General features: G+C 54.4%; 1 protein-coding gene across 1 annotated transcript; it reads left to right on the top strand.

The window, feature by feature from the left end:
* The first annotated feature begins 289 nt into the window (after positions 1–289).
* Positions 290–24,425, top strand: LOC133355977 (DNA replication licensing factor mcm4-like). Its single transcript, XM_061573445.1, has 19 exons — positions 290–367; positions 1,743–1,851; positions 2,772–2,993; positions 4,742–4,887; positions 5,170–5,265; positions 5,971–6,069; positions 7,075–7,170; positions 7,659–7,797; positions 8,160–8,380; positions 9,145–9,265; positions 9,969–10,111; positions 10,297–10,413; positions 11,237–11,339; positions 12,523–12,785; positions 13,288–13,415; positions 14,505–14,712; positions 15,629–15,857; positions 16,315–16,448; positions 22,684–24,425. Exons 2-19 carry the CDS (start codon positions 1,767–1,769, stop codon positions 22,774–22,776), a joined length of 2,643 nt encoding a protein of 880 aa, XP_061429429.1. The 5' UTR covers positions 290–367; positions 1,743–1,766; the 3' UTR covers positions 22,777–24,425.
* Positions 24,426–27,817: the final 3,392 nt, after the last annotated feature.

Below are 27,817 nucleotides of genomic sequence, written 5' to 3'. Positions count from 1 at the left end.
TACAGCCGGCAACAGCACTGCGGCTGTCGGGTGGCGACGTTTCGCGCCATGGCCCTGCTGCATGGCTCCATCGCATGCCAGCGGAGGGCGGGGCTACCCGCGAAGTGGGCGGAGTCGGTGATTATAATCGAATTTACGGAGTCGGCGACAATCGATTCCTGTGAGTGTTCAGCAGTGGGTTGGTATCGATTCACCCGAGTAAAGTTGTCGATTCCCCCCGCCGCCCCTCCCCCTGACAAAATCCTGCCTTGCGATTGGTCAACTGCTTTTTTACCCGCGAAAACTCGTCACGTGGTTACCACTTTTGGCGGGAAAGGCACTCGGAGGCGGCGTGTACAGCAGCGGCATCTCCACCTCCACTCACTCGGTGAGAATTACAAGTGGGGGGCACGGGATTACAGGACCCCCCCCCCTCCTCAACGTATCTGCACCGTTGGGGGGGGGGGGGGTGCTCCATCGTGTATCGCGAGGGGACACGGCTCGGCTCGCTGACGAGGTCCGCGCGGGTCCCCCAGAGGGCAGAGAGACGCGAGGCGGGCGGGCGGGCCGGGGGGGGGGGGGCGCGTCAAAGCGCTGGGCCCGCCGCTCCCGTGTCGGCTTTGTGAGGGCGGTTGTCCGAAACGTCGTCCGTCATGTGTTTCCGTTCGGGCCGCTGTTTGTGTGTTTGGAGAATGTGTTGAGTCGCGTTGTGTGTGTGCTCGTGCGCCACTTCCAACGCGTCACCGTACGACAAGTTTGTTTAGTTTTGGCGCGAAAGTCTTTAACAACCTCGAACAGCTGTCACTGTCTTATTTACAACAACAACAACAATCGCCATCACCACCGTGAGCTGTGGCGGAGGCTGTGGGGGAGGCTGTGGTTGTGGTGTCGCGCGCCCGCCTGTTGCTGTGCGCCCCCGCTGCTCACTCGGCAGTCGCTGTCAAGCGAGGCCTCATCCTAGCACCAACACAAGTCTAGCTCACACTAACACACTAACCTAGCTCACACTAACACACTAACCTAGCTCACACTAACCTAGCTCACACTAACACACTAACCTAGCTCACACTAACACACTAACCTATCTCACACTAACACACTAGTCTAGCTCACACTAACACACTAGTCTAGCTCACACTAACACACTAGTCTAGCTCACACTAACACACTAGTCTAGCTCACACTAACACACTAGTCTAGCTCACACTAACACACTAGTCTAGTTCACACTAACACACTAACCTAGCTCACACTAACACACTAGTCTCGCTCACACTAACACACCAGCCTAGCTCACACTAACACACCAGCCCAGCTTAGACACTAACACACCAGCCTAGCTTAGACACTAAAACACTAACCTAGCTCACACTAACCTAGCTCACACTAACACACTAACGTAGCTCACACTAACACACTAACCTAGCTCACACTAACACACCAGCCTAGCTTAGACACTAACACACTAACACTGGCCCCAACCAGAACCGGCCCCACGACCTTTGGGGGCCCTAAGCAAAATTTGGTTGGAGGCCCCTTTGATGTATGATTTTTTTCACCCACGAGCTAGCAGTGACTCTAGGGGGCCCTCTGCTGGCCACGGGGCCCTTTGCAATTGCAAGGGTCGCTTAGTGGCTGGGCCGGCTCTGGCCCCAACACTCACCTAGCTCCGATGTAAACTTGAGCTGTACTCTAACCCGTGCCGCTCCGGTCCCTCTGCCCCCCCACCCCTCCTCTCGCCCCTCCCCCTTTGCCCTCTCCAGCCCCCCACGACCAGCAGCAGGACGATGTCTTCTCCACCCTCCACCCCGCAGGGCAGGCGCGGCAAGCGCGGTCGCGAGGCTGCCGGCGACAGCAGCGTGCCCAGCACACGTACGTGGCTGCTGCCCCACCGCCCCCCTCTGCCACCCCCCCCGACCCGTCGCTGCCGCTGCCCTCCTCGTGCTGCCACTCGCTTGCATGCTCGCAATGACATCTCCCACCCCCATCGTTGACATCTGCTGCCCTTATAGTGATATCTCTCTTACTGCCCTCGCCACGGTGGCTAGGAGATGTTAACTACCTGGCCCGGTATGCAGCAGGTCGTGGGTTCGATCCCGACCCTGACGCCTGCTGCTGTATATTTGGAGTCTGCGGGGTCTCTCTCTTCCCGTGGCCACGTGGATTTTTATCCAGGTCCTCCGGGTTTCCCCTCCACTTGATAAGCCACTTCGTTGAGCTATCATTTGTGAAAATGAGCTACGTAGCTTATTGGGGCCTTACCTGGCAAAATAAAAAGTTAGTTTAAACATCTCCCTTATGCCATGGCCTCGTGTGGCTGAGAGACAGAGACTCGCAACCAGGAGGGTATTTCCCACCGAGTAAAGCCGAAGAGCTAAAAAGCTCTTTGTCATGGGCCACTCGGCCTGCAGACGACATCAAAGCGTCCCACAGTTCGAGAGTAAATAAATAAAACCAACAAACTTAATAATTTCATTTATGTTTTTAAAATTACCTTTTTAACAACATATTAAACTAAGTGATTTTTAATAACACAGTCAGTTTAAGTGAGGACAGAGGAGGCAGAATGGAGATGCCAAAAGACGAAACTTGGGTGCTTCCAAAACAGCCAATTAGTAAGGTTTGTCACGTAAACAAAACGTGCCAATTGGTTACTGTTTCAGCACACACCGGTGTGTTGAAGAGTAAACCCACAACATTTACCATCTTGTTTACGTGGCGGTGTGAGCGGTGTGTATGGTGCGTGTGGTGGTGTGTCTGGTATTTATGGTGGTGTGTGTGTGTGTGTGCAGCGGGCTCCGTGGGGGGGTCCCCGCCCCCCCTCCAGCGTGCCCGGCTCTTGGCCGCCGACGCCGTGGCGTCCCCGGGCTCCGCCGACCTCGTGCCGCTGCCCGCGTCCCCGCTGGTGGTCGGCGCCAGTGTGGGCAGCGTGGACAGCGCCGGCGCCCCGAGCCCCGCACGCACCTCGCTCTTCTCCAGCCCCGCGCCGCCCTCGCGCCAGCCCAGCACCATAGGTACCACCACCACCCCCCCAAGTCCTCCTCCACCCTCACGCACCCCCACCCTCGCCTCCCCACGCTCACGCACACTGCGGTGCCAGGACGGTGGTGCCGTGGCCTCGCAGCGGCAAGCTCCTGGGTTCGTTTCCCGACTCGGGTGCTGCCTTTTCTCTGTGTGGAGTTTGCCTCCGCATGAACGGAGAACCGTGTGAGTGTGAGTGAAAGAGTGTGAGCGTGTGAGCTTGTGAACGTGTGAGAGAGGGTGAGAGAGTGAGAGAGTGAGAGAGTGAGCGTGTGAGAGTGTGAGAGTGTGAGAGGGTGAGAGGGTGAGAGAGTGAGAGAGTGAGCGTGTGAGAGTGTGAGAGTGTGAGAGGGTGAGAGGGTGAGAGGGTGAGAGGGTGAGAAGGTGAGAGGGTGAGTATGTGAGAGTGTGAGAGTGTGAGTGAGAGTGAAAGAGTGTGAGCGTGTGAGAGAGAGTGAGGGCGTGAGTGAGTGAGAGTGTGAGTGAGTGGAGTCTGTATGTTCTCTCCCTTGTCTGCGTGAGGTTTCCTCCTCCCATAGCGACACCCACACACACACGGCGGAACTGGTATCAGCCAAACAAACAAACAGCCACATCCCAATGCCATAGGCGGAGTTTGACGTCTATATTTAGGGGGGGGCAGGGGTTATCTTTGTCTCCCACATTCGGAATTGTAGGTGCATATAATTTATTTATTTTAAATCTTTATTGTAAACTACTGAAAATAAATGGTTTGGGGAGGCCTTGCCCCCCCCCCCCCTGACCCCCGTGCCCCCCTATCCCAAACTTCGTCCATGCCCAGTGCTGTTGAGAAATTCCCCTGCAAATAATTCAATTTGGAGGCGGCAGGGGAGGCAGAGGTGGCTGCAGCAGCAGAGGCGGCAGTATCATCACCCCCCTTACTGCGGCACCTTGGCAGAACCCTCCTGAAGAAGAGTTGAGACTCGGCGATGCGTTCCTGGGTAAACGAGCAGAATAATAATGATGATTATGATAATACCAAATGCCAGGCTCGAATGGATACCTTTCGATCAGTGCTCTTCATTCATTTTCAGGTGGGCGGGGGAGGTACTTCCGCTGATAAGACATCATCTAGTGTGTGAGGGCCGCCACACGTTTGAAACCATTGGGGGCTTGACAGCAGCAGGATGATGATGGGGGTGCATCAGGGGCTGTACTAAAGCCCACCAGGTAGCCGCCAGTGGCCCACGGGCCTTGCAGTGAAGAACACAGCTCTTGATCATACCAGATGATGCCAGATGCACACCGGTACCATTGGACACTTGGCAGATGCCACCAGATTGCCATGGGCGTCTGTGAGTGCGTGGGAGACAAAGGCGGCCAGGCATGGTGCTGGCCATCACCCACCCCCTCCGGTGCCATTCCAGCCTTCATAGGTACTGCTACTCGCTAACAGCACTTGCTCTAACAGTCTGTTAAGGTTATATGGGGGATCTTTGTCTTTGCAGCGGTAGCTACGAGCCTGGCGAACCGAGTTCGGTTGCCGCTCGCAGTCACCAACACCGGTGATGGTTATGTGAACCGGATCCTGGGCCTTCCCTAGGTGGACGCAACCTTAAAAATTAGCTCCCGGTACGGCGTGTAAATGAACCAAACAGGCCGTGCCGGCGCGGTGGTGCCGGCCACCTCGTGCACGCGCATGCCTTCCCGGCCTTCGTAGGGTGCTACACTTTGCCCTATCAGCTGGCGTGGCCTACCCGGGGCGTCTTTGTCTGTGCAGGAGCGAGCGAGCCGTCTTCCCCGCTGTGCTACGGCACGCCGAGCTCGGGCCGCAGCGGCGCCCGCGGCACCCCCCGGCGCCAGCGCCCCGACCTCGGCTCCGCGCACAAACCCCGGCAGGTGGACCTGGCGGCCGTGGACCAGTCGGTGAGAGACTCGCCCGCTCACCCGCCCGCTCACCCACGCACACTACCACCCACCCGTCCATACACCCACCTGTCGACACACCCACCCACCTACCCGTTCACACCAACCCACCCACATACCCGCCCACCCACTCACTCACACACCCACCTTCGGTTGGCGTGGTTGGTATGGTCGCTGTGGTTGGTACGGTAGGTGTAGTAAGTGCGGTTGGTGCAGTGGCTCTTGGTTGCGGTTGTAACCGCTGTTGCACTCACGGCGGCTGTGGTGGTGGTTGGAGCGCAGGCGGATGACTCGGTGGCGAGCGAGCAGTCGCTGGGACAGAAGCTCGTCATCTGGGGCACGGACGTCAACGTCAACACCTGCAAGGACAAGTTCAAGGTTCGATTCCCGCCTGAGGCTTTTAGAGTTGCTTCGTGGAGTTGCCAGCCCCATACGATGTGAACTGTCTTGGTGGGTGAATGAGTGGATAGTTGAGTGGGTAGGTTGCTGGGTGGGTGAGTGGGAGGGTGGGTGGGTGAATGAGTGGGAGGGTGGGTGGGTGGGTGAATGAGTGGGTGAGTGAGAGGCAGGGTGGTCCAATATGCCACAGCCACATTCCGCACCTGTGAACGGGACCTCGTCTCCCCAATCCTCTGATCCCTCCACCGCCTCCCCACCCAGTTCCCCTGCGCCACCCACGAGATCCCTCTCACCGCCTCCTACGTCCTCCATGCACTCACCCCTGCCTCGTTATACGCATTCTCCTACCCATTTTTAACGGTGTACGCGTGCAGCGGTGGCGCAGCGGTTAGCGCATTGCGCTACGAACCCCGGCGACCCGAGCTGACGGTCACCACCAACACCGGCGGCGATTATCCCAATTGGTCCTGGGCCTCCGTCTAGTTCGAGAACCTGTCTCAAATGAGCGCCCGGTGCAGCGTGTCAAAAAGTCGACCCACTGGGGGAGACGGGCGGCCGGGCGCGTCGCTGTGCCGCCCACCTGTGCGTCGTGGGTGCGTTGTCCACGTGCGGCACTTGACCCCGCATCCCGCGTGGCCTCCCTGGGGAACCTGTGTCCATGCGCCTGTGTGTTTGTGCGCTCAGCGCTTCCTGCTGCGCTTCGTGACAAGCGAGGAGCGCGAGGACGAGGACTGCCCCGGGGTCGACCTCGCGGCGCCCCTCTACATGCAGCGCCTCGAGGAGGTGACCGCCCGCTCACTCGCCACTCGCCCACTCGCTTGCTCACTCACCCACTTTCTCGCTCACTACTCACCCACCCTCGCTCACCCGCCCACTTACTCACCAGTTCGCTCACTGACCTGCTTGCTCATCCGCTCGTTCGCCGCTCGCTCATCACTCACTCGCTAGCTCACTCTCCCGCTCGCTCGCTCACCCACTCGCTCACTCACCCATTCGAAATTCACTTGCTCACCACTCACTCACCCACATACTCACCCACCCGCTCTTGCTCTCTCGTCACTCTCCATCTCGTTTGCCACTCACTCGCTCGCTCACCAATTGCCTGCTCGCTCACCCGCTAACCACTCGCCAGTTCACTCGCCACTCGCTCGCCTGCACCACGACGTTGCGTGCGAACCAGTCGCGTCCCTCTCCCGACACTCGCCTGCACCACGACGTTGCGTGCGAACCAGTCGCGTCCCTTGCCTCCCTCTCCCGACACGGCCTCGGCAAATGCAGCTCGCTGCTCGTCGCTCACTTCCTCTCTATGACACATCATCATCATCATAACTAAAACTACCATCACCACCATCATCGTCGTTAGCAACAGCATCATAATTATTATTATCATCATCATCACCACGAACTTCATAATCATTACCACCACTATCATTCACAATCGGGTAACCAAGTTATTATATTAATAACTAAAACTATCAGCTATATGTTCATTTTACCAGGTAAGGCCCACTGAGCTACATCGGTCTTTTTTCACAAATTGTACTGCAGCAGCCAAATACTTGAAACGCATGGTGATGTCGATTGTCAATGTGGAGGGCAAAAGCCGGAGGAGCTGGAAAAAATCCACACGACCACGGGAAGAGAGACACGCAAACTCCAAATACATACAGCAGGCGTCATGGTCGAGACGAACCCAAGGCCTCCTTGAAACCAGGCGAGGTAGTTCACATCTCCGAGCCACCGTGGCGCCCTACATACATGAATGTGTACCTCACCTTCCCGCCCCAGGTGAGTGTGATCGGGGAGCCTTTCTTGAACGTGAACCTGGAGCACCTGCGGCTCTTCGACGCCGACCTCTACCGCCAGCTCGTCAACTACCCCCAGGTAGCGCCCGTACCATGCGCAGCACGCGGAGCGGTGAAGTATGGTTACGCGCCCGCCCCCTACCCCACGGAGCCGTTTGCTCGCAAACAGATGCTGACACTCGCATAGGGACCGATAGACTCTCTCGCTCGCGCGGAGGCCCGTGATTGGCTACTTGTGTAATATAAATGCGCACTCTTTCTGTGTGCAGTGAGTAGGGACGCGGTGTCATTCATGCCGCTTTGTAACACGCACACCGCTCCTGTGGTCGTATCTCAGTGTAAGGGATCAGTGAGATTGTGACGAATGAGATTTTGGCGAGCCAGATTGTGACGAGCGAGATTGTGGCGAGCGAGGTCGTGGCGAGCGAGGTCGTGGCGAGCGAGGTCGTGGCGAGCGAGGTCGTGGCGAGCGAGGTCGGGGCGAGCGAGGTCGGGGCGAGCGAGGTCGGGGCGAGCGAGGTTGAGATTGTGAGGTTGAGGAGCGACTGGTTGTGCTTGCCATGGCAGGAAGTGATCCCGACGCTGGACATGGCGGCCAACGAGCTGTTTGTGGAGCGCCACGCGGACTCCGTGCTGGAGCACCAGCTGCAGGTGCGGCCCTACAACGCCGTGAAGACGCGCAACATGCGCAACCTCAACCCCGAGGGTACGGCACGCTACATGCCACACATGCTACACACCACACGCATGCTACACGCCACACACGCTACACACCGCACACATGGTACAGGCCACACCCGCTACACACCGCACGCATAGGACAGGCCACACACGCTACACACACCCTACACACTACACACAGTACACGCCACATTCGCTACATGCTCACACACACACGGTGCACACACACGCTACACACGCTACTCGCCGCACACACGCTGCATGCTACACACGCTATTCGCCGCATACGCTACGTACTGCACACGCGCTACACGCTACAAGTTGCACACACGGGCTACACACCACACGCGCTAACACCCGTGTGCGTGCGTGCCCGTGCGTGCGTAGACATCGACCAGCTGATCACCATCTCGGGGATGGTGATCCGCTCGTCGCAGCTCATCCCCGAGATGCAGGAGGCGGTGTTCCGCTGCCACGTGTGCGGCGCCGGCGCCCGCGTCGAGATCGACCGTGGGCGCATCGCCGAGCCGGCGCTCTGCCGCAACTGCAACACCACGCACAGCATGGCGCTCATACACAACCGCTCGCTCTTCTCCGACAAGCAGATGGTGAGGGCCCGTGCAGTGGGGGGGGGTGAGGGCTCGCGGTGAGCGAGGGTAGAGGTGTGTGTCTACGTGCGTGTGTGTGTGCGGAGGGGAGCGGTAGCGGTCGCGGTTAGCGCGTTGCGCTACGAAGCCGGCGACCCGAGTTCGATTCTCGTTCGCGGCCGACACCAGTGACGATTATCTAAACCGATCATGGATCTCCCCTAGGTTGACTCGGCCTCAAATGAGTACCTGGTGTGGTGTGTAAACATCACCACCCCCTCGTGTGATCGTCCACCCCCTCGTGTGCCATGCCGGTGTTCATTAGTGCTACTCGCTAGCAGCACTTGCCCCAACAGTCGCTAAGGCTCCACAGGGATCTTTGTGTGTGTGCTGCCCTCTGGCGGTGAATCGGCACAATCGATTTCCAGTCGGGTCGTTGTCTTTTTAACATAGGCCAAAGGTCACAGGCTATATACATAGGTCAACATCACTAGCATCATCATCACGACCATCATCATCGCTATCATCATCGCTACCATCATTATCGCTATCATTATCACTACCATCGTCACTACCATCGCGAACTCTGTTCATTACGTGCACCTCATCCCCGCTGAGCGACTAACGGCGGCGGTGGTGCTGGTGGTGCTGGGCAACTCGCGCTGCTGGACGTGGTGGTGGTGGTGGTGGACGTGGTGGTGGTGGTGAACTTGGTGGTGAACGTGGTGGTGGACGTGGTGGTGGACATGGCGAGTGACAAGCGGTGGCCCTGCGTGTGTGCTCAGATCAAGCTGCAGGAGTCCCCGGACGACATGCCGCCCGGGCAGACGCCGCACACCGTGGTGCTGTATTCACACAACGACCTGGTGGACCGAGTGCAGCCCGGGGACCGCGTCAATGTCACTGGTGAGCACGCGCACACACACGCACGTGCACATGCACACACGCGCACACGCACGGGGGTGGGCGAGCGAGCGGTTGAGTGGGCAGGTAGGTGAACACGCATGGGAGTGGGCCGGTGAGCGGGTTAGCACGCACGGGTGGGTGGGCGGGTGGGTGAGCATTTGGGAAAGCAGTTGGATAAGCAGTCGAGCGGGCGGGAAAGTGGGTGAGCACGGCACGTGGGCGAGCGGTTTCGTGACTGGATGAGAGAGTTGGTTAATGCGTTTGTAGATGGATAGAAGATCGGGTGGGTGGGTGGATGGATTGACGAGCGAGTAGATGAGAGAGTGGGCGAGTTGATAAACGAGTACCCCGGTGCGGCGTGTGAATGTTGGCATTTGGGGATACAAAGGCGGCCGTGTGCGGTTGGTGCCGACGGGCCGCTCATGGCGGCCTAAATGGAGAGGAGCCTGTTAGACGGCGCTCGCCCCGGTGGGCTGCGTGGGCTGCGAGGGCTGTGTGGGTGACGTGGGTGACGTGGGTGACGAGGGCTGCGTGGGCTGCGAGGGCTGCGTGGGTGACGTGGGTGACGTGGGTGACGAGGGCTGCGTGCGTGACGTGCGTGACGTGGGTGACGTGGGTGACGAGGGCTGCGTGGGTGACGCGGGCTGCGTGGGCTGTGCTGTGCGAGTAACTTGGGGCTGTGTCGCGGTATGCGGGCGAGCAGGCATCTACCGCGCGGTGCCACTGCGTGTTCACCCGCGTGCGGGCAACGTAAAGTCCGTGTACAAGACCCACATCGACGTGGTGAATTTCATCAAGACGGATGCCAAGCGCCTCCGCGGCATCGACGACGAGGAGCAGCACAAGGTGCCGGGCGACCACCCCCCCTCCCCCACCTTGTTTGCTTGGTTACAAATCGATCCACCTTGTCGCGGTTCAGGGAGATCAAGGCAGGAGTTGGGGAACCCCACGATCGCGGAGACCCCTGGGTGAGTTTTGTATGACGCTCATCGCCCCCCCCCCCCCCCCCCCCCCCCCCCCCCCCCCCCCAGGTGTTCTCTGCGGAGCGCGTGGAGGTCCTGAAGGAGCTGGCCTCCAAGCCGGACATCTACGACCGTCTCTCCTCCGCTCTGGCGCCCAGCATCTACGAGAACGACGACATCAAGAAGGCGAGAGGCTCACGGGGTCACAAGGTCACGGGGTCACAACTAAGTGGGGTTGGAGAGCAAGGGAATTGTGGCTCTTGGGGTCCGATGACAGACGGTTGCGGGTGCACGATCGGACTCCTTTAGTAAAATCGCGTTCATGCGATCTCGGTCGGAGCCATCCATTGTGCCTCCTGATGACAAACTCGCTGAGGCCATCGGCACAGACGCTGCGCCAGCCAAACCGCTGCCCGGGAGCTCAGAACACTCACGGTGACTCGGCTGCTGCTACCAACGATTGCCCAAGCTCTGCGGTCCTCTATGCGTTAAGTTGTTTTCGGCCATCCAATGTTAAATGTTCACACGCGTGGGGGGATACCGGAATGCGCGTGGAAAATACACGCGCTGTGAGGAGGTTTGTTGGGGCGGGCAACACACTTATCTCATGCAGATGGAACAGATGGGGATTAGTCCACACTTTGCTGTACTGCCCACCCACGGGTAGAGTGAGTTCATAATAACGATGCCTTCATCCAATCAGGGAGTGGATTATACGTGAACAGGTCACATGATTGATGACGTCGAAGATGTTGCTGATTACGACATCTATGACATTGATGTCGATGATGACGATGACAATGTTGATGACGCGTGATGTTGACGATGTCGATGATGTCGTTAATGATGATGACGATGTTGATGATGGTGACTTCGATGACGATGTGGATGACGATGTGGATGATGATGTGGGATGGTGACGATGTGGATGGTGATGATGTGGATGGTGACGATGTGGATGGTGACGATGTGGATGGTGATGATGTGGATGGTGATGATGTGGCCGTAGGGGATCCTGCTGCAGCTGTTTGGCGGCACCCGTAAAGACTTCAGTGGAACCGGCCGCGGGAATTTCCGCGCGGAGATCAACATCCTCCTGTGCGGAGACCCGGGTGAGCGGGCGACACGCTTGTACACAACACACAAAGGGCCCCCGTGTAGCCCACGCGGCCCATACAACAACAACAACAGCCGCCGTTCGCCACCAAGTGGCGGTGACGGCGCCTGTGCCAGGCCAGGTGCACTATGAGGCTACGTGAAGTGTCAAAGGCTCCATCGCTGCCATGGGTTGATTGACTGAGTTGACTGGTAGATGCACCACATTTGGCTCCCTGTTGTGCCAACTTGCTGTGTTTTGGTCACCCCACAATGCGCACACACACACACGAGACAAAGATCCACCGTATAGCCTTAGCAGACTGTTTGATGCAAGTGCTGTTAGCGAGTAGTACCTATGAAGGCCGGCACGCCTTTGTCTCACCAGTGGTGATATTTACACATCGCACCAGGTACCCATTTGAGGCTGAGTCAACCTAGGTGAGGCCAATGACTGGTTCACATAATCGTCACTGGTGTTGGTCGTGAGCGGGAATCGACCACGTGTCACCGGGTTCGTAGCGCTGCGTGCTAATCACTACGTTACCAAAGACTTAGATCCCCTCCATATAGAACAGACTGTTGCCTATTGTTGGTTCTTTGGGTTAAGTCACGTAGATAGAAAATAAAAATAATAAAATACAATTTAAAATTTAAGCAAAAAACCCACAACGTTTCGATCGCAACAGAAGCGGTCTTCATCAGGCGAAGAGAAAAGAGGGCAAGCCTCCAAATGCAACTGCTTATATAAGGGGTTCCAAAGTGAGTGGGCGGGTGACGAGAGTTGGGGGGAGGAGAACTTGTGCAGCGTACAGAGCATGGGCGGGGCAGCCAGTCAGACAATGGGGGGGTAGGAAGGGGGTAGAGATAGGGGGGGTAGAGATAGGGGGAGAGAGGGGGGGTAGAGATAGACCACTTGTGTTGCGATTGAAACATCGTGGGTTTTTGGTTTTATTTTACTTTAATTGTATTTTATTATTTTTATTTTCTATCTACGTGACTTTACCGAAAGAACCAAGAATATGAATTCCTGCAGTCACGAAAGTTTTAAGTCAACACTGTTGCCTGAACAGACTTTTGGGGTTAGGTGCTGTTAACGAGCACACTGACACACACACACGGGTGTGTGTGAGAAATCCTCGTGGCAGCACCATCACGGTGTCTCTCTCTCCCCCCCACCGCCCCCTCTCCACACGCAAGGCACCAGCAAGTCCCAGCTGCTGCAGTACGTGCACGGTCTGGTGCCGCGGGGCCAGTACACGAGCGGCAAGGGCTCGAGCGCCGTGGGCCTCACGGCGTACGTCACGCGCGACCCCGAGACGCGCCAGACGGTGCTCCAGACGGGCGCCCTCGTGCTCAGCGACAACGGCGTCTGCTGCATCGACGAGTTCGACAAGATGAACGACAGCACGCGCTCCGTGCTGCACGAGGTCATGGAGCAGCAGACGCTCTCCATCGCCAAGGTGCGGGGGGGGCTGCAGCACCACCAGACGCTCCTCCGTGTGAACGCGAGCGGTGCGCTGCGCCGCGTCGCCAAGAGACACCGGTTGGATCGTGCGTAGGGCTTGCCACCGTTGTCGAGTTTCTTTTGACAGGAGATGTGGTGGCGTGTCGTAGGAGTTGCGTGCCAGGGGAGCAGCGATTCGCGAGCTGCGCTTCGAACCTGAGGGCCCAGGGGTTGATTCCCGCTCGCGGCCACCAACATCAGTGACGATTATTTGAACCGGTCCTGGGCCTTTCCGAGGCCGACTCAAATGAGTACCCGGCGCGGTGTGTAAACATCGGCACCGGGGAGACGAAGGCTGCCGGGGTGCGGTGCTGGCCCCCACCCCCATTGTGTGCCGTGCCGGCCTTCATCCGGCACTGCTACTCGCTATCACGGCGCTCGCGCCAACTGCCGCGCGGACCGAACGGAGCGGTGAGGGGGGGTTGACCCTTTTACTTTGTGTCCGCGCGCGGCCGCAGGCGGGCATCATCTGCCAGCTGAACGCCCGCACCTCCATCCTGGCGGCCGCCAACCCCGTGGAGTCGCAGTGGAACCACAAGAAGACGACGATCGAGAACATCCAGCTGCCTCACACGCTGCTCTCGCGGTGAGGACCCGAGCGGGGCAGGGGGGGTGGGGGTGGCACGGGTGGTCCTCTCGCCCGGACACCCCCTGACGCACGGAGAGTCGACGTTCCGTCGCACGTCGACATTTGAGCCGATGCGCTCGGTCCTCAGAGCTGTGGAGGGGGTTGCCGGTGTTAAGTCGTGGGGTTCATTCTCCCCGTGGTCGCGTGGATTTTTCTCTGGGTCCCCTCCCGAGTTTTTCCCCTTCACATTTAGAATCAACGCCACGCGTTTATAGTTTTTGGCCGCTGCTATAAATTTCCACGTGATAAGCCACTTTGTTGAACTATCATTTCTCCAGGTCGCGTCTGAAGAGCTATACAGCTCAGTGGGCCGAACTGGATAAAAAATAAAAATTTGTTTAGTGCAAGTGGTGAGGAGGTGGCAGAGCGGTGAGTGCGTGCCACAATGTGAACCCGGCGACCCGAGTTCAATTCCTGATAGCTCTGTGAATCTAGACATTTTAAATTTGACCAGGTAAGGCTCACTGAGCTATACAGTTCTTTTTTTTTCAGAAGTGACCTGGCCGCAAATGATAGTTTTATCGAGGTGGCTTACAGTGTGTGAATTTATAGCAGACACAAATACTCTAAACGTGCTTTGAGTCTAAATGTGGAGGGAAAAACTGGAGGACCCGGAGAAAAATCTACGCGACCACGGGGAATAATTTAGAGCAGGCGTCACGGTCGGGATCAAACCACGATCTCCTGCATGTCAGGTGAGGTAGTTAACATCTCTTAGTCACCGCGGCACACAAAACTGTTGGTTTCATGGGGCTGACGAAGAGCAACTTCTGGAGACTCGGTTCTCACTGATTTGGCTGCTCAGTTGCTTTGTCTGAGAGTTGGTGGATTGCAGATACTCGCTCACTCACTCAGCCACCTACCCACTCACCTACCAACCCCCATGCTCATCTACTCACCCACAATTGTAAATGTGTAGAAAGAGTTGAGTAACCTTTTTCTCCCTCCCTCACTCCCTGTTGGCCTCCGTCCCCCTTCCGGTCTCCGTCTCTCCCTCTCTCTCCCCTGTGTGTCTCTCCCCCCCCCCTCCCCGTGTGCATGCTGCAGGTTCGACCTCATCTTCCTCATCCTGGACCCGCAGGACGAGGCGTTTGACCGCCGCCTGGCGCACCACCTCGTCTCGCTCTACTTCCAGTCGCAGGAGGAGGTGGACGAGGAGTTCCTGGACATGGCGGTGCTGCGTGACTACATCGCCTACTCGCGCCTCTACGTGCACCCCACACTCAGCGAGGAGGCCGGCCAGACGCTCATCCAGGTGAGGCACAGACCCCCCCCCCCCTCCGACCCCCTCCCCCCGCTGGACAAAAGACGGTCGCCATATCATGCGGCGCTTTTGGACGCACTTGTGCGGCCGTCTGGAACGCTCTTTCCTTCCGAGATTAGGAAGCTACTGGGAGCTATGCACTTTTAAATCATCGTCACTCTAGATTGACAAACTCGTTTAATTAGAACTGCTTTTTGTGTTTAGTTTGTTTTCCTTCCCCTAGGGGGCGCCTCCGATTAGCGCAGTTGGCTACGTACGGTGCGAAAAATGATGCCGACTACGATGATGATGACGATAGCGACGATGATAACGATGACGACGATAACGGCACTGACGGTGACGACAGTGACAACGAAGATGGACGTGTTCCAGACGGACGGGGGCTGCCACGGAGAAACGACGCTCGGCAGTGGCCTTGGTCATGGTCCAGGGTCTAGAGAGGAGAAGGGGGAAGTCGTCACTGCCGGTACTGCCACTGCAGAGAGATCCACTACGAGCCACAGTGCAGGGTGACAGCAGCGAGAAGAGAGATGTGCGTACGCGCGTTTTAACTTCTTTCGCACCGTATGTAGCCAACCGCGCTAATCGGAGGTGCGGGACGGGGTATACAGGGGGGGTGGCTGAGAGTCCGAGGTGCGGCGGCGGTGGTTCGTGGTGGTGGTTGGGGGTGATGCTGGGGGTGATGCTGGTGGTGGTGGTTGGTCGTTGGTGGTCGTTGGTGGTGGTGATGGTGGTGCAGGCTGCAGCAGGCGACCTTGTAGCTGAACCTGCTGCCCAAAGGAATTACGGTGGAGGGAGAGAGACGGGGAGAGCGCGCCGGCACGGCTCGCATGTGCCAGTGAAAGCAAGGCGTTGATGACCATGTCCCTCCCCTCTTGTCTCAACCCCCCTCCCCCACCCCCCGTAGGCCTACGTGGACATGCGCAAGGTGGGCAGCGGCCACGGCTCCGTGTCGGCCTACCCACGTCAGCTGGAGAGCCTGATTCGCCTGGCCGAGGCCCACGCCAAGGTGCGGTTGTCCCCGCGCGTCGAGATGATCGACGTGGAGGAGGCCAAGAGGCTGCACCGGGAGGCCCTGAAGCAGGCCGCGACGGACCCACGAACCGGCATCGTGGACATCTCCATCTTCACCACGGGTACGGGGGGACGGCGATGCCATCGTCATCATCGCCACCGTCATTTTCCATCCTTGCCACGGTTACGGAGACTTCTCCAACATCATCATCACCGCCACCATCATCACCACAATCTCCATCTTAGCCACGGAGGACGTCGCCGCCATCGTCAACATCATCATCACCATCATTACCATCATCACCACCAACATCACCACAATCACCATCCTCACCATGGGTACGGAGACATCGCCATCACCACCATGACTACCATCACCACAATCACCTATCATCCCTATGGGTATGTGAACATCATCACCATCACCACCTCCATCATCACAATCGCAACCATCCTCGCTACCATCACCACGGGTATGTGGACATCGGCATTATCACAATCGCCGTGTGTGTGTGGTTTTTGCTGCGCTTGTGTGTTTATTATGTGTGTGTGTGTTTGTGCGGTGCTGTGTTGGTGCAGGGATGAGCGCCACCGCCCGCAAGCGCCGCGAGGAGCTGGTCCAGGCCCTCAAGAAGCTGATCCAGGCCAAGGGCCGGGGCCCGGCTCTCAAGTACCAGGGCCTACTCGACGAACTCCGCACGCAGTCCGACATGGTGCGGGCAGCTCGCTCTATTACACAAACACTCGCTCTGCTACTCAAACACTCGCTCACTCTGCTACTCAAACACTCACTCACTCTGCTACTCAAACACTCGCTTACTCTGCTACTCAAACACTCGCTCACTCTGCTGCTCAAACACTCACTCACTCTGCTACTCAAACACTCGCTCACTCTGCTTCTCAAACACTCGCTCACTCTGCTACACAAACACTCGCTCACTCTGCTACTCAAACACTCGCTCACTCTGCTACTCAAACACTCGCTCACTCTGCTACTCAAACACTCGCTCACTCTGATACTCAAACACTCGCTCACTCTGCTTCTCAAACACTCGCTCACTCTGCTACTCAAACACTCGCTCACTCTGCTGCTCAAACACTCGCTCACTCTGCTGCTCAAACACTCGCTCACTCTGCTACTCAAACACTCGCTCACTCTGCTACTCAAACACTCGCTCACTCTACTACTCAAACACTCGCTCACTCTGCTACTCAAACACTCGCTCACTCTGCTACTCAAACACTCGCTCACTCTGCTACTCAAACACTCGCTCACTCTGCTACTCAAACACTCGCTCACTCTGATACTCAAACACTCGCTCACTCCGCTACTCACACACTCGCTCACTCTGCTACTCAAACACTCGCTCACTCTGCTACTCAAACACTCGCTCACTCTGCTTCTCAAACACTCGCTCACTCTGCTACTCAAACACTCGCTCACTGCTACTCAAACACTCGCTCACTCTGTTAATCAAACACTCGCTCACTCTGCTTCTCAAACACTCGCTCACTCTGCTACTCAAACACTCGCTCACTCTGCTACTCAAACACTCGCTCACTCTGCTACTCAAACACTCGCTCACTCCGCTACTCAAACACTCGCTCACTCTGCTACTCAAACACTCGCTCACTCTGCTACTAAAACACTCGCTCATTCCGCTACTCAAACACTCGCTCACTCTGCTACTCAAACACTCGCTCACTCTGCTACTCAAACACTCGCTCACTCTGCTTCTCAAACACTCGCTCACTCTGCTACTCAAACACTCGCTCACTCCGCTACTCAAACACTCGCTCACTCTGCTACTCAAACACTCGCTCACTCTGCTTCTCAAACACTCGCTCACTCTGCTTCTCAAACACTTGCTCACTCTGCTTCTCAAATACTCGCTCACTCTGCTTCTCAAACACTCGCTCACTCTGCTTCTCAAACATTCGCTCACTCTGCTACTCAAACACTCGCTCACTCCGCTACTCAAACACTCGCTCACTCTGCTACTCAAACACTCGCTCACTCCGCTACTCAAACACTCGCTCACTCCGCTACACAAACACTCGCTCATTCCGCTACTCACACACTCGCTCACTCTGCTGCTCAAACACTCTTTCACTCTGCTTCTCAAACACTCGCTTACTCTGCTTTTCAAACACTCGCTCACTCTGCTACTCAAACACTCGCTCACTGCTACTCAAACACTCTCACTCTGATACTCAAACACTCGCTCACTCTGCTTCTCAAACACTCGCTCACTCTGCTGCTCAAACACTCTCTCACTTTGCTGCTCAAACACTCGCTCACTCTGCTTCTCAAACATTCGCTCACTCTGCTTCACAAACACTCGCTCACTCTGCTTCTCAAACACTCGCTCACTCTGCTACTCAAACACTCGCTCACTCCGCTACTCAAACACTCACTCACTCTGCTACTCAAACACTCGCTCACTCCGCTACTCAAACACTCGCTCACTCCGCTACACAAACACTCGCTCACTCTGCTGCTCAAACACTCGCTCACTCTGCTTCTCAAACACTCGCTCACTCTGCTTCTCAAACACTCGCTCACTCTGCTTCTCAAACACTCGCTCACTCTGCTTCTCAAACACTCGCTCACTCTGCTACTCAAACACTCGCTCACTCTGCTTCTCAAACACTCGCTCACTCTGCTTCTCAAACACTCGCTCACTCTGCTACTCAAACACTCGCTCACTCTGCTACTCAAACACTCGCTCACTCTGCTTCTCAAACACTCGCTCACTCTGCTTCTCAAACACTCGCTCACTTCGCTACTCAAACACTTGCTCACTCTGCTACTCAAACACTCGCTCACTCCGCTACTCAAACACTCGCTCACTCTGCTTCTCAAACACTCGCTCACTCTGCTACTCAAACACTCACTCACTCTGCTACTCAAACACTCGCTCACTCTGCTACTCAAACACTTGCTCACTCTGCTACTCAAACACTCGCTCACTCCGCTACTCAAACACTCGCTCACTCTGCTTCTCAAACACTCGCTCACTCTGCTACTCAAACACTCACTCACTCTGCTACTCAAACACTCGCTCACTCTGCTACTCAAACACTTGCTCACTCTGCTACTCAAACACTCGCTCACTCCGCTACTAAAACACTCGCTCACTCTGCTACTCAAACACTCGTTCACTCTGCTACTCAAACACTCGCTCACTCCGCTACTCAAACACTCGCTCACTCCGCTACACAAACACTCGCTCATTCCGCTACTCACACACTCGCTCACTCTGCTGCTCAAACACTCTTTCACTCTGCTTCTCAAACACTCGCTTACTCTGCTTTTCAAACACTCGCTCACTCTGCTACTCAAACACTCGCTCACTGCTACTCAAACACTCTCACTCTGATACTCAAACACTCGCTCACTCTGCTTCTCAAACACTCGCTCACTCTGCTGCTCAAACACTCTCTCACTTTGCTGCTCAAACACTCGCTCACTCTGCTTCTCAAACATTCGCTCACTCTGCTTCACAAACACTCGCTCACTCTGCTTCTCAAACACTCGCTCACTCTGCTACTCAAACACTCGCTCACTCCGCTACTCAAACACTCACTCACTCTGCTACTCAAACACTCGCTCACTCCGCTACTCAAACACTCGCTCACTCCGCTACACAAACACTCGCTCACTCTGCTGCTCAAACACTCGCTCACTCTGCTTCTCAAACACTCGCTCACTCTGCTTCTCAAACACTCGCTCACTCTGCTTCTCAAACACTCGCTCACTCTGCTTCTCAAACACTCGCTCACTCTGCTACTCAAACACTCGCTCACTCTGCTTCTCAAACACTCGCTCACTCTGCTTCTCAAACACTCGCTCACTCTGCTACTCAAACACTCGCTCACTCTGCTACTCAAACACTCGCTCACTCTGCTTCTCAAACACTCGCTCACTCTGCTTCTCAAACACTCGCTCACTTCGCTACTCAAACACTTGCTCACTCTGCTACTCAAACACTCGCTCACTCCGCTACTCAAACACTCGCTCACTCTGCTTCTCAAACACTCGCTCACTCTGCTACTCAAACACTCACTCACTCTGCTACTCAAACACTCGCTCACTCTGCTACTCAAACACTTGCTCACTCTGCTACTCAAACACTCGCTCACTCCGCTACTCAAACACTCGCTCACTCTGCTTCTCAAACACTCGCTCACTCTGCTACTCAAACACTCACTCACTCTGCTACTCAAACACTCGCTCACTCTGCTACTCAAACACTTGCTCACTCTGCTACTCAAACACTCGCTCACTCCGCTACTAAAACACTCGCTCACTCTGCTACTCAAACACTCGTTCACTCTGCTACTCAAACACTCGCTCACTCCGCTACTCAAACACTCGCTCACTCTGCTACTCAAACACTCGCTCACTCTGCTACTCAAACACTCGCTCACTCTACTACTCAAACACTCGCTCACTCTGCTACTCAAACACTCGCTCACTCTGCTACTCAAACACTCGCTCACTCTGCTACTCAAACACTCGCTCACTCTGCTTCTCAAACACTCGCTCACTCTGCTACTCAAACACTCGCTCACTGCTACTCAAACACTCGCTCACTCTGTTAATCAAACACTCGCTCACTCTGCTTCTCAAACACTCGCTCACTCTGCTACTCAAACACTCGCTCACTCTGCTACTCAAACACTCGCTCACTCTGCTACTCAAACACTCGCTCACTCCGCTACTCAAACACTCGCTCACTCTGCTACTCAAACACTCGCTCACTCTGCTACTAAAACACTCGCTCATTCCGCTACTCAAACACTCGCTCACTCTGCTACTCAAACACTCGCTCACTCTGCTACTCAAACACTCGCTCACTCTGCTTCTCAAACACTCGCTCACTCTGCTACTCAAACACTCGCTCACTCCGCTACTCAAACACTCGCTCACTCTGCTACTCAAACACTCGCTCACTCTGCTTCTCAAACACTCGCTCACTCTGCTTCTCAAACACTTGCTCACTCTGCTTCTCAAATACTCGCTCACTCTGCTTCTCAAACACTCGCTCACTCTGCTTCTCAAACATTCGCTCACTCTGCTACTCAAACACTCGCTCACTCCGCTACTCAAACACTCGCTCACTCTGCTACTCAAACACTCGCTAACTCCGCTACTCAAACACTCGCTCACTCCGCTACACAAACACTCGCTCATTCCGCTACTCACACACTCGCTCACTCTGCTGCTCAAACACTCTTTCACTCTGCTTCTCAAACACTCGCTTACTCTGCTTTTCAAACACTCGCTCACTCTGCTACTCAAACACTCGCTCACTGCTACTCAAACACTCTCACTCTGATACTCAAACACTCGCTCACTCTGCTTCTCAAACACTCGCTCACTCTGCTGCTCAAACACTCTCTCACTTTGCTGCTCAAACACTCGCTCACTCTGCTTCTCAAACATTCGCTCACTCTGCTTCACAAACACTCGCTCACTCTGCTTCTCAAACACTCGCTCACTCTGCTACTCAAACACTCGCTCACTCCGCTACTCAAACACTCACTCACTCTGCTACTCAAACACTCGCTCACTCCGCTACTCAAACACTCGCTCACTCCGCTACACAAACACTCGCTCACTCTGCTGCTCAAACACTCGCTCACTCTGCTTCTCAAACACTCGCTCACTCTGCTTCTCAAACACTCGCTCACTCTGCTTCTCAAACACTCGCTCACTCTGCTTCTCAAACACTCGCTCACTCTGCTACTCAAACACTCGCTCACTCTGCTTCTCAAACACTCGCTCACTCTGCTTCTCAAACACTCGCTCACTCTGCTACTCAAACACTCGCTCACTCTGCTACTCAAACACTCGCTCACTCTGCTTCTCAAACACTCGCTCACTCTGCTTCTCAAACACTCGCTCACTTCGCTACTCAAACACTTGCTCACTCTGCTACTCAAACACTCGCTCACTCCGCTACTCAAACACTCGCTCACTCTGCTTCTCAAACACTCGCTCACTCTGCTACTCAAACACTCACTCACTCTGCTACTCAAACACTCGCTCACTCTGCTACTCAAACACTTGCTCACTCTGCTACTCAAACACTCGCTCACTCCGCTACTAAAACACTCGCTCACTCTGCTACTCAAACACTCGTTCACTCTGCTACTCAAACACTCGCTCACTCCGCTACTCAAACACTCGCTCACTCTGCTACTCAAACACTCGTTCACTCCGCTACTCAAACACTCGCTCACTCTACTCCTCAAACACTCGCTTGCTCTGCTTCTCAAACACTCGTTCACTCTGCTACTCAAACACTCGCTCACTCTGCTACTCAACACTCGCTCACTCTACTCCTCAAACACTCGCTCACTCTGCTACTCAACACTCGCTCAGTCTACTCCTCAAACACTCGCTCACTCTGCTACTCAACACTCGCTCAGTCTACTCCTCAAACACTCGCTCACTCTGCTACTCAACACTCGCTCAGTCTACTCCTCAAACACTCGCTTGCTCTGCTACTCAAGCACTCATTCCGCCAGTTGACCATTCAAATACTTGCTTGCTCAACCACTCGTGCACTCACCAGACCAATATGACACTCGCTCGCTCTAAAATACGTGCGTGTGTTTATGTATGGGGAGCGGTAGTACAACGGTTAGCATGCTGTGCTACCAACCTGGCGACCCGAGTTCGATTTCCACTCACGACCAAAATCCGGTTCAGGGCCTCCCCTAGGTCGACTCAGCCTCAAATGAGTACCTGGTGCGGTGTGTAATGATCGCTGCCATGGAGACAAAGGCGGCAGGGCGTGGTGCTGGCCACCCACCCCCTCGTGTGCCGTGGCAGCCTTCACAGGTGCTTGCTAACAGCACTTGCCCCAACAGTCTGTCAAGGCTAGATGGGGGATCTTTATCTGTGCGTGTTTACGTGTGCGTGTGCTTGTGCAGGCCGTGACGAAGGAGCTGTTTGATGAGACGCTTCGGGCTCTGGCTGACGAGGACTTCCTCACCGTCACCGGCAAGACCGTCCGTCTGCTCTAATTGCCTCCCTCCCTCTCTCCATCCATGCCTCTATCCCTCCCTCCCTCCCTCCCTCCCACCAACCCTCCTTCCATTGCTCTATCCATTCCTCCCTCTCTGCCTCCATCCATCCCTCCCTCTCTGCCTCCATACATCCCTCTCTCCCACCATGACTCTCTCACTCTCCACATCCCTCTATCTCTCCCTCCATCTCTCACTCTCCACATCCCTGCATCTCTCCCTCCATCTCTCCTCCATCTCTCCTTCATCCCTCCCTCATGCAACGCCTCCGCCACTGTCTGGTAGGCAGTGTCCAGTTGCCAGGGAACCAGCCCAGTTCCGTTCCAAGGTCACCAGCACCGGGACCCAGTCCTCCCGCACGCTGTGAGACACGAGGCTCCATCACCTTTCACTTCCCTCCCTTGCCCCCTCAGGGCAGCAGCGGAGCGGCCGTGAATACAATCAATAGAAGCGTCTAACGCTGGCGTCCCTTGGCTTCCGCTGTCCCGAGGCGAACTCGGATTTTGTCATTTTCCACCCTCTGTGTTTTTCCGGTGAAAATGCGTTTCCCACAAGTTTGTACCGTGTGCGAGCGGAGCTGCTGAGCCCGCAACCCCCCTCTCATTTATGTTTCCGCGTTGACCACCCCCCCCCCCCCCCCCCGTTGTTAAAGTCAACAGCTTGTGGCGGTTCATACCTGGTTTGTCAGATGGGATCGTGTGGGCATGATGTCTAGTGTTTGACTCGAACCCTCCACCACCCGACATCGCCAATCCAGTCAAGCAATAGTGGCGAGATGTTATCTCCCTCGCCTGTTGTGCAGGAGGTCGTGGGTTCGACCCTGACACCTGTATATTTGGAGTTTGCGTGTCTCTCCCCGTGGTCGCGTGAATTTTCCTCCGGGTCCTCCGGTTTTACATTCCACGTTTAGAATCAACATCACACGTTTAGAGTATTTGGCTGCTATAAATTTCCACGCGACAAGCCACTTGGTTGAGCCGTCATTTGTGATCGCCAGGTCGCTTCTAAAAAAGAGCCACGTAGCTCAGTGGGCCTTACCTGGTCAAATAAAATGTTTAGTTGAGTAAGTTGTGGTTGTCGTTAAACATTGACATTCAACCTACACAATCTAATCCAAAAGACATTGATTATGAATCGTGATGTTGGTAGACTGTTTTAAGACAAAGTGTGAGTTCGTGGTAAATGGTGAGGTGTTATTCGTGAGGTAAATAATGAGGCGTTATTGGTAAACAATGAGGCAAGAGGTAAGAAGTGAGGTGTTAGTTGTCGTGAGGTGTGTTAGTGGTAAATGATGCAGTGTGAGGTACATTTTCACGAGTTAGTAATTTTTGTAGTAAATGATGAGGCGTGTGAGGTAAATGTTGATGCGTTAGTATTTTTCGTGCTAAATAATGAGGGCCGTGAGGTAAATGGTGGTGTGTGTGAGGTAAAAGTTGATGCGTTTAGTACAGAATAGTGGCGTTAGGTGATCGTTGTGACGTCGTGTGTCGTTACTCTGAGCCCTGCCTCGGTGTGGCCGACAGCCAGCAGCAGCAGCACTGCCAGTGTGTAACGCGCGCTCCACCAAGCCTCGAGTTTCCCTTCTTCATGGCTGTGGTTTATCGCACGCGTGTGTAAACGTAATAAAGATAACAAAGTTTGTCGCAGTGTTTGTTCGTGACAAGTTTGTTTTTGTTTGTGCTACAGTCTTGACAATTCGGCTCCCACACTCTCCCCCACCCCACGCACGAGAGATGCCCGATAGCCGTGGGGGGGGGGGGGGGGGTATTTGACCATACTTCACCACGCCGGTCATTGCGTGGCGAACGCGTATACTGCAGCACATGCAGACAATTTTGTAAATCCACTGCTGGATGTATGAGGGCCTCGTGCATAGGAAGATGGTCATCTATATATAGGTGATATTTGACCATACTTCACCACCCTGGAGGAATGCAGGGCGATCTGTTCCTGTGCTTGACCACGGCGTGGCCTATAGCACCTGTTATGCGTGGTGGTGGTCGTCCTTCCAAGCACTATCCAGGCTCAAACCTCTGCTGAGCTGAGATCTGACGAGACTGAGGCACAGTATTATAAAAATGCTTATTGTACAAAATATTAATCAAATAGTTGACTCGAATGGTGAAATTAATGGATTTATAAGGGAGATATGGTGATTGTATCTACGCTACAAGTGATCAATTACTGTAATATTAAATCAAGCACGCAATCGTGAAAAACGTCTTTAGTTTGTGTAAATTGGAGCAAAATCGACTGGCTCCATCTCACACAAGGACTCCTAAAGAGAACGTTGCACAGACACGAATGTTAATCACTAAACATTACAACGAATCATTAAAAGTGGGCCCGGGCACATTCCATTGTGATGACTCGGAGCACAATTAGAAAAAAAGCGAGTTACAGGAATATTAATTAGAGATATTGAGGTGACTATTCTCTGTAAAACGGACTCGAGTCCACTGCTCTGCGTTGTCTGTGTGCGTGTTCAACTTCTTTCGCACCGTACGCAGCCAACCGTGCTAGTCGGAGGTGCGGGGGAAGCACAACAAACTCGAGACAAGCCCTTGTAAAGAAATCACTTTTCAATTGGTTTGCTCTCGTCACCCACTTCCCACTTTTACACAACGGCCTCGACACACCCAGAATCAAAATATTGAAACTGGAGGAATCCGATGAGCTTTGAAGGTCTGTTTCACAGCTCTCCAGCAGCTATTGAGCTCTTTTTCAGAAGCGACATGGCTGCAAATGATAGCGAAGTGGCTTGTGTGGAAATGTTTAGCAGTCGCCAAATACTCTTAAGTGCGTGATATTGATTCTAAATGTGGAACGAAAAACCAAAGGACCCAGAGAAAAAATCCACGGGACCACGTGCAAACTCCCTATGGTGTAGTGTGGGTGGCTTTCTTGGAGATCGACATTCGGTCTACAGGAAAGCCACCCACATGGATGCCGATCTAAAGCCTGACTCCCACCACCATCCAGCCCAGAAGAATTCCCTAATCAAAACACTACACCATCGGGCACGTTGCATCTCCGACCAGCACTACCTAGTCAGTGAGTTTGAGCACGTACACTAAGCCCTCAGGATGAAGGATACTCGGACCGTACAATCCGCAAAGCTGTTTCCCCAGCCATGGGGAGACAACCTTCTGAGGATCCAACCATAACCATCACTTTGCCATACATAGCAGGGGTTACGAAAAATATTTCCAAAATTTTAAACAATATCCAGGTTCGTTTCAACACAGTACACAAAATCCGTGATTTAATCCCATCTGTAAAGGATGTGATTCCTGACATGCAATACCCTCGTGTCTACAAACTGAGTTGTGGTTGCGACAGCAGTTACATTGGGGAAACGAAAGTATGAAACGACATGTCTCGGACCACGTTTGTGAACACAAGGCAGATCCGAAACACGGTAGGACCAATACCTCAGCCGTGGCTGATGATTGTTTTAATGCTGTGGGCTCACATGAAATAGATTTTTCCAAGACGGAGGTACTCTGCAAACCTACCGGCTACCTTCAGAGATTTGTTCATGGACCCATCCAAATATATAAACACAGACACAACTTCAACCGAGAGGATGGGTACAAACTGAGCAAGCATTGGGAGGACGTTATTAACCAGGTAAAGTCTTAACTGACTGTGATGTTTCCATCCTACCTGCCTCCGTCAGCTGTTATTTCGACTCTCTGCGTCTCTCTCTATGCCTCTCTCTTCGATCTCTCATGCTCACATGTCCGTTGCATTGCACTCTCATGCCTTTGGATTGCACTCTCATGCTCACATGCCCTTTGGATTGCATCCTTTGGATTGCACCACTCTTCGATTTCACATTAACATGCTAATCTCTCACATTAACATAGCCACTTCCATGCCCTCGTCGAGGAGGCCGCTCTCCACTCTTACATTTACATGCTAATTTCTCACATTAACATCACTAGCCCCACCCACTTCTTTATGACCCTTGGGCTACACCCATTGCAAACCTTTTAAAACAGTCTGAATCAGCAGCAGATCAAGCTTTCCCACCTGATGACGGGCACTTGTGTTGCGCCCGAAATGTCGTGATCTATTTTATTTTCTACCTACGTGACTTTACTGAAAGAACTAAAGAGTCTGGATTCCTGCAGTCGCGAAAGCTTCACATCAAGATGATCCAGGCAATCGTTCTGGACACGCGCCTCTGCTCTCGCAGCCGAACATAGAAGACACCGCCACTCGGTGCTCTGAATCGTGGGCGGCTGTGGACGTGGCAAACAAAAACATCGTCACGACCCGTGGGTGGAAGTACCTACTAAGATGGAAAATTGTATTTGTATACGAGCCTTTTGCCCGTCAAAGAGACGGGTGTAGTTTAGTAATTCTGAAACCTACAAGCAAAGAGCAGACCGCGGACGTGATATATTAATTGCATCAATTCGTGTGCAATTTGTAAGGGTGCGGTGACACGGACTTATTTCATGTAAAGGTTATAATCCCTTGTTCATCAAGACGTCCTTTTTACTTTGATGTCTCAACAGCGTGACGGAGATCGCGTGACGTGAGGGTTCTGCCTTTGTAGTGAGGGTTGTGAGTTGACGCCGAGGAGGGGGGAGGAGGCGCCTCGCCCCCCCATGTGGAGTGACGTCACCAGCTAATTAATATTAGGGGCCGTCCAAAAATGACGTCAGACATTTGTGACGGGGGGGGGGGGGTGAGAAATGGGACGTTGACACCAAAATGCGCAACTTTAAATAAATATAGACAACACGTTCTACTTAATTGAATAAACGTTTTAATAAATGTTTTCTCCGACAACATCAGAGTGCAGCGCCACATTAAATACGCACTACAATGACAATAGTTTAAAGCGATTTGAAGCATGTTTTATTTTTAAAATGGAAATATGGTTTTGAGCTTTGTGACGTCATATTTCAGGGGGGGACTTTTTGTGACGCCGTGTGACGAGGGGAGAGGTCAAAACTCGTCCAAAATCGCGTGACGTCATTTATGGACGGCCCCTTGATGGTGGGGGGTGTCCATTTGGAAGCTG

Source organism: Lethenteron reissneri, chromosome 52 (genome assembly GCF_015708825.2).
Source record: "Lethenteron reissneri isolate LAM-NWPU_2019-01 chromosome 52, ASM1570882v1, whole genome shotgun sequence".
NCBI lineage: Eukaryota > Metazoa > Chordata > Hyperoartia > Petromyzontiformes > Petromyzontidae > Lethenteron > Lethenteron reissneri.
The sequence above is the reverse complement of the archived record's forward strand: the minus strand, read 5'-3'. Positions and strand labels throughout refer to the sequence as shown.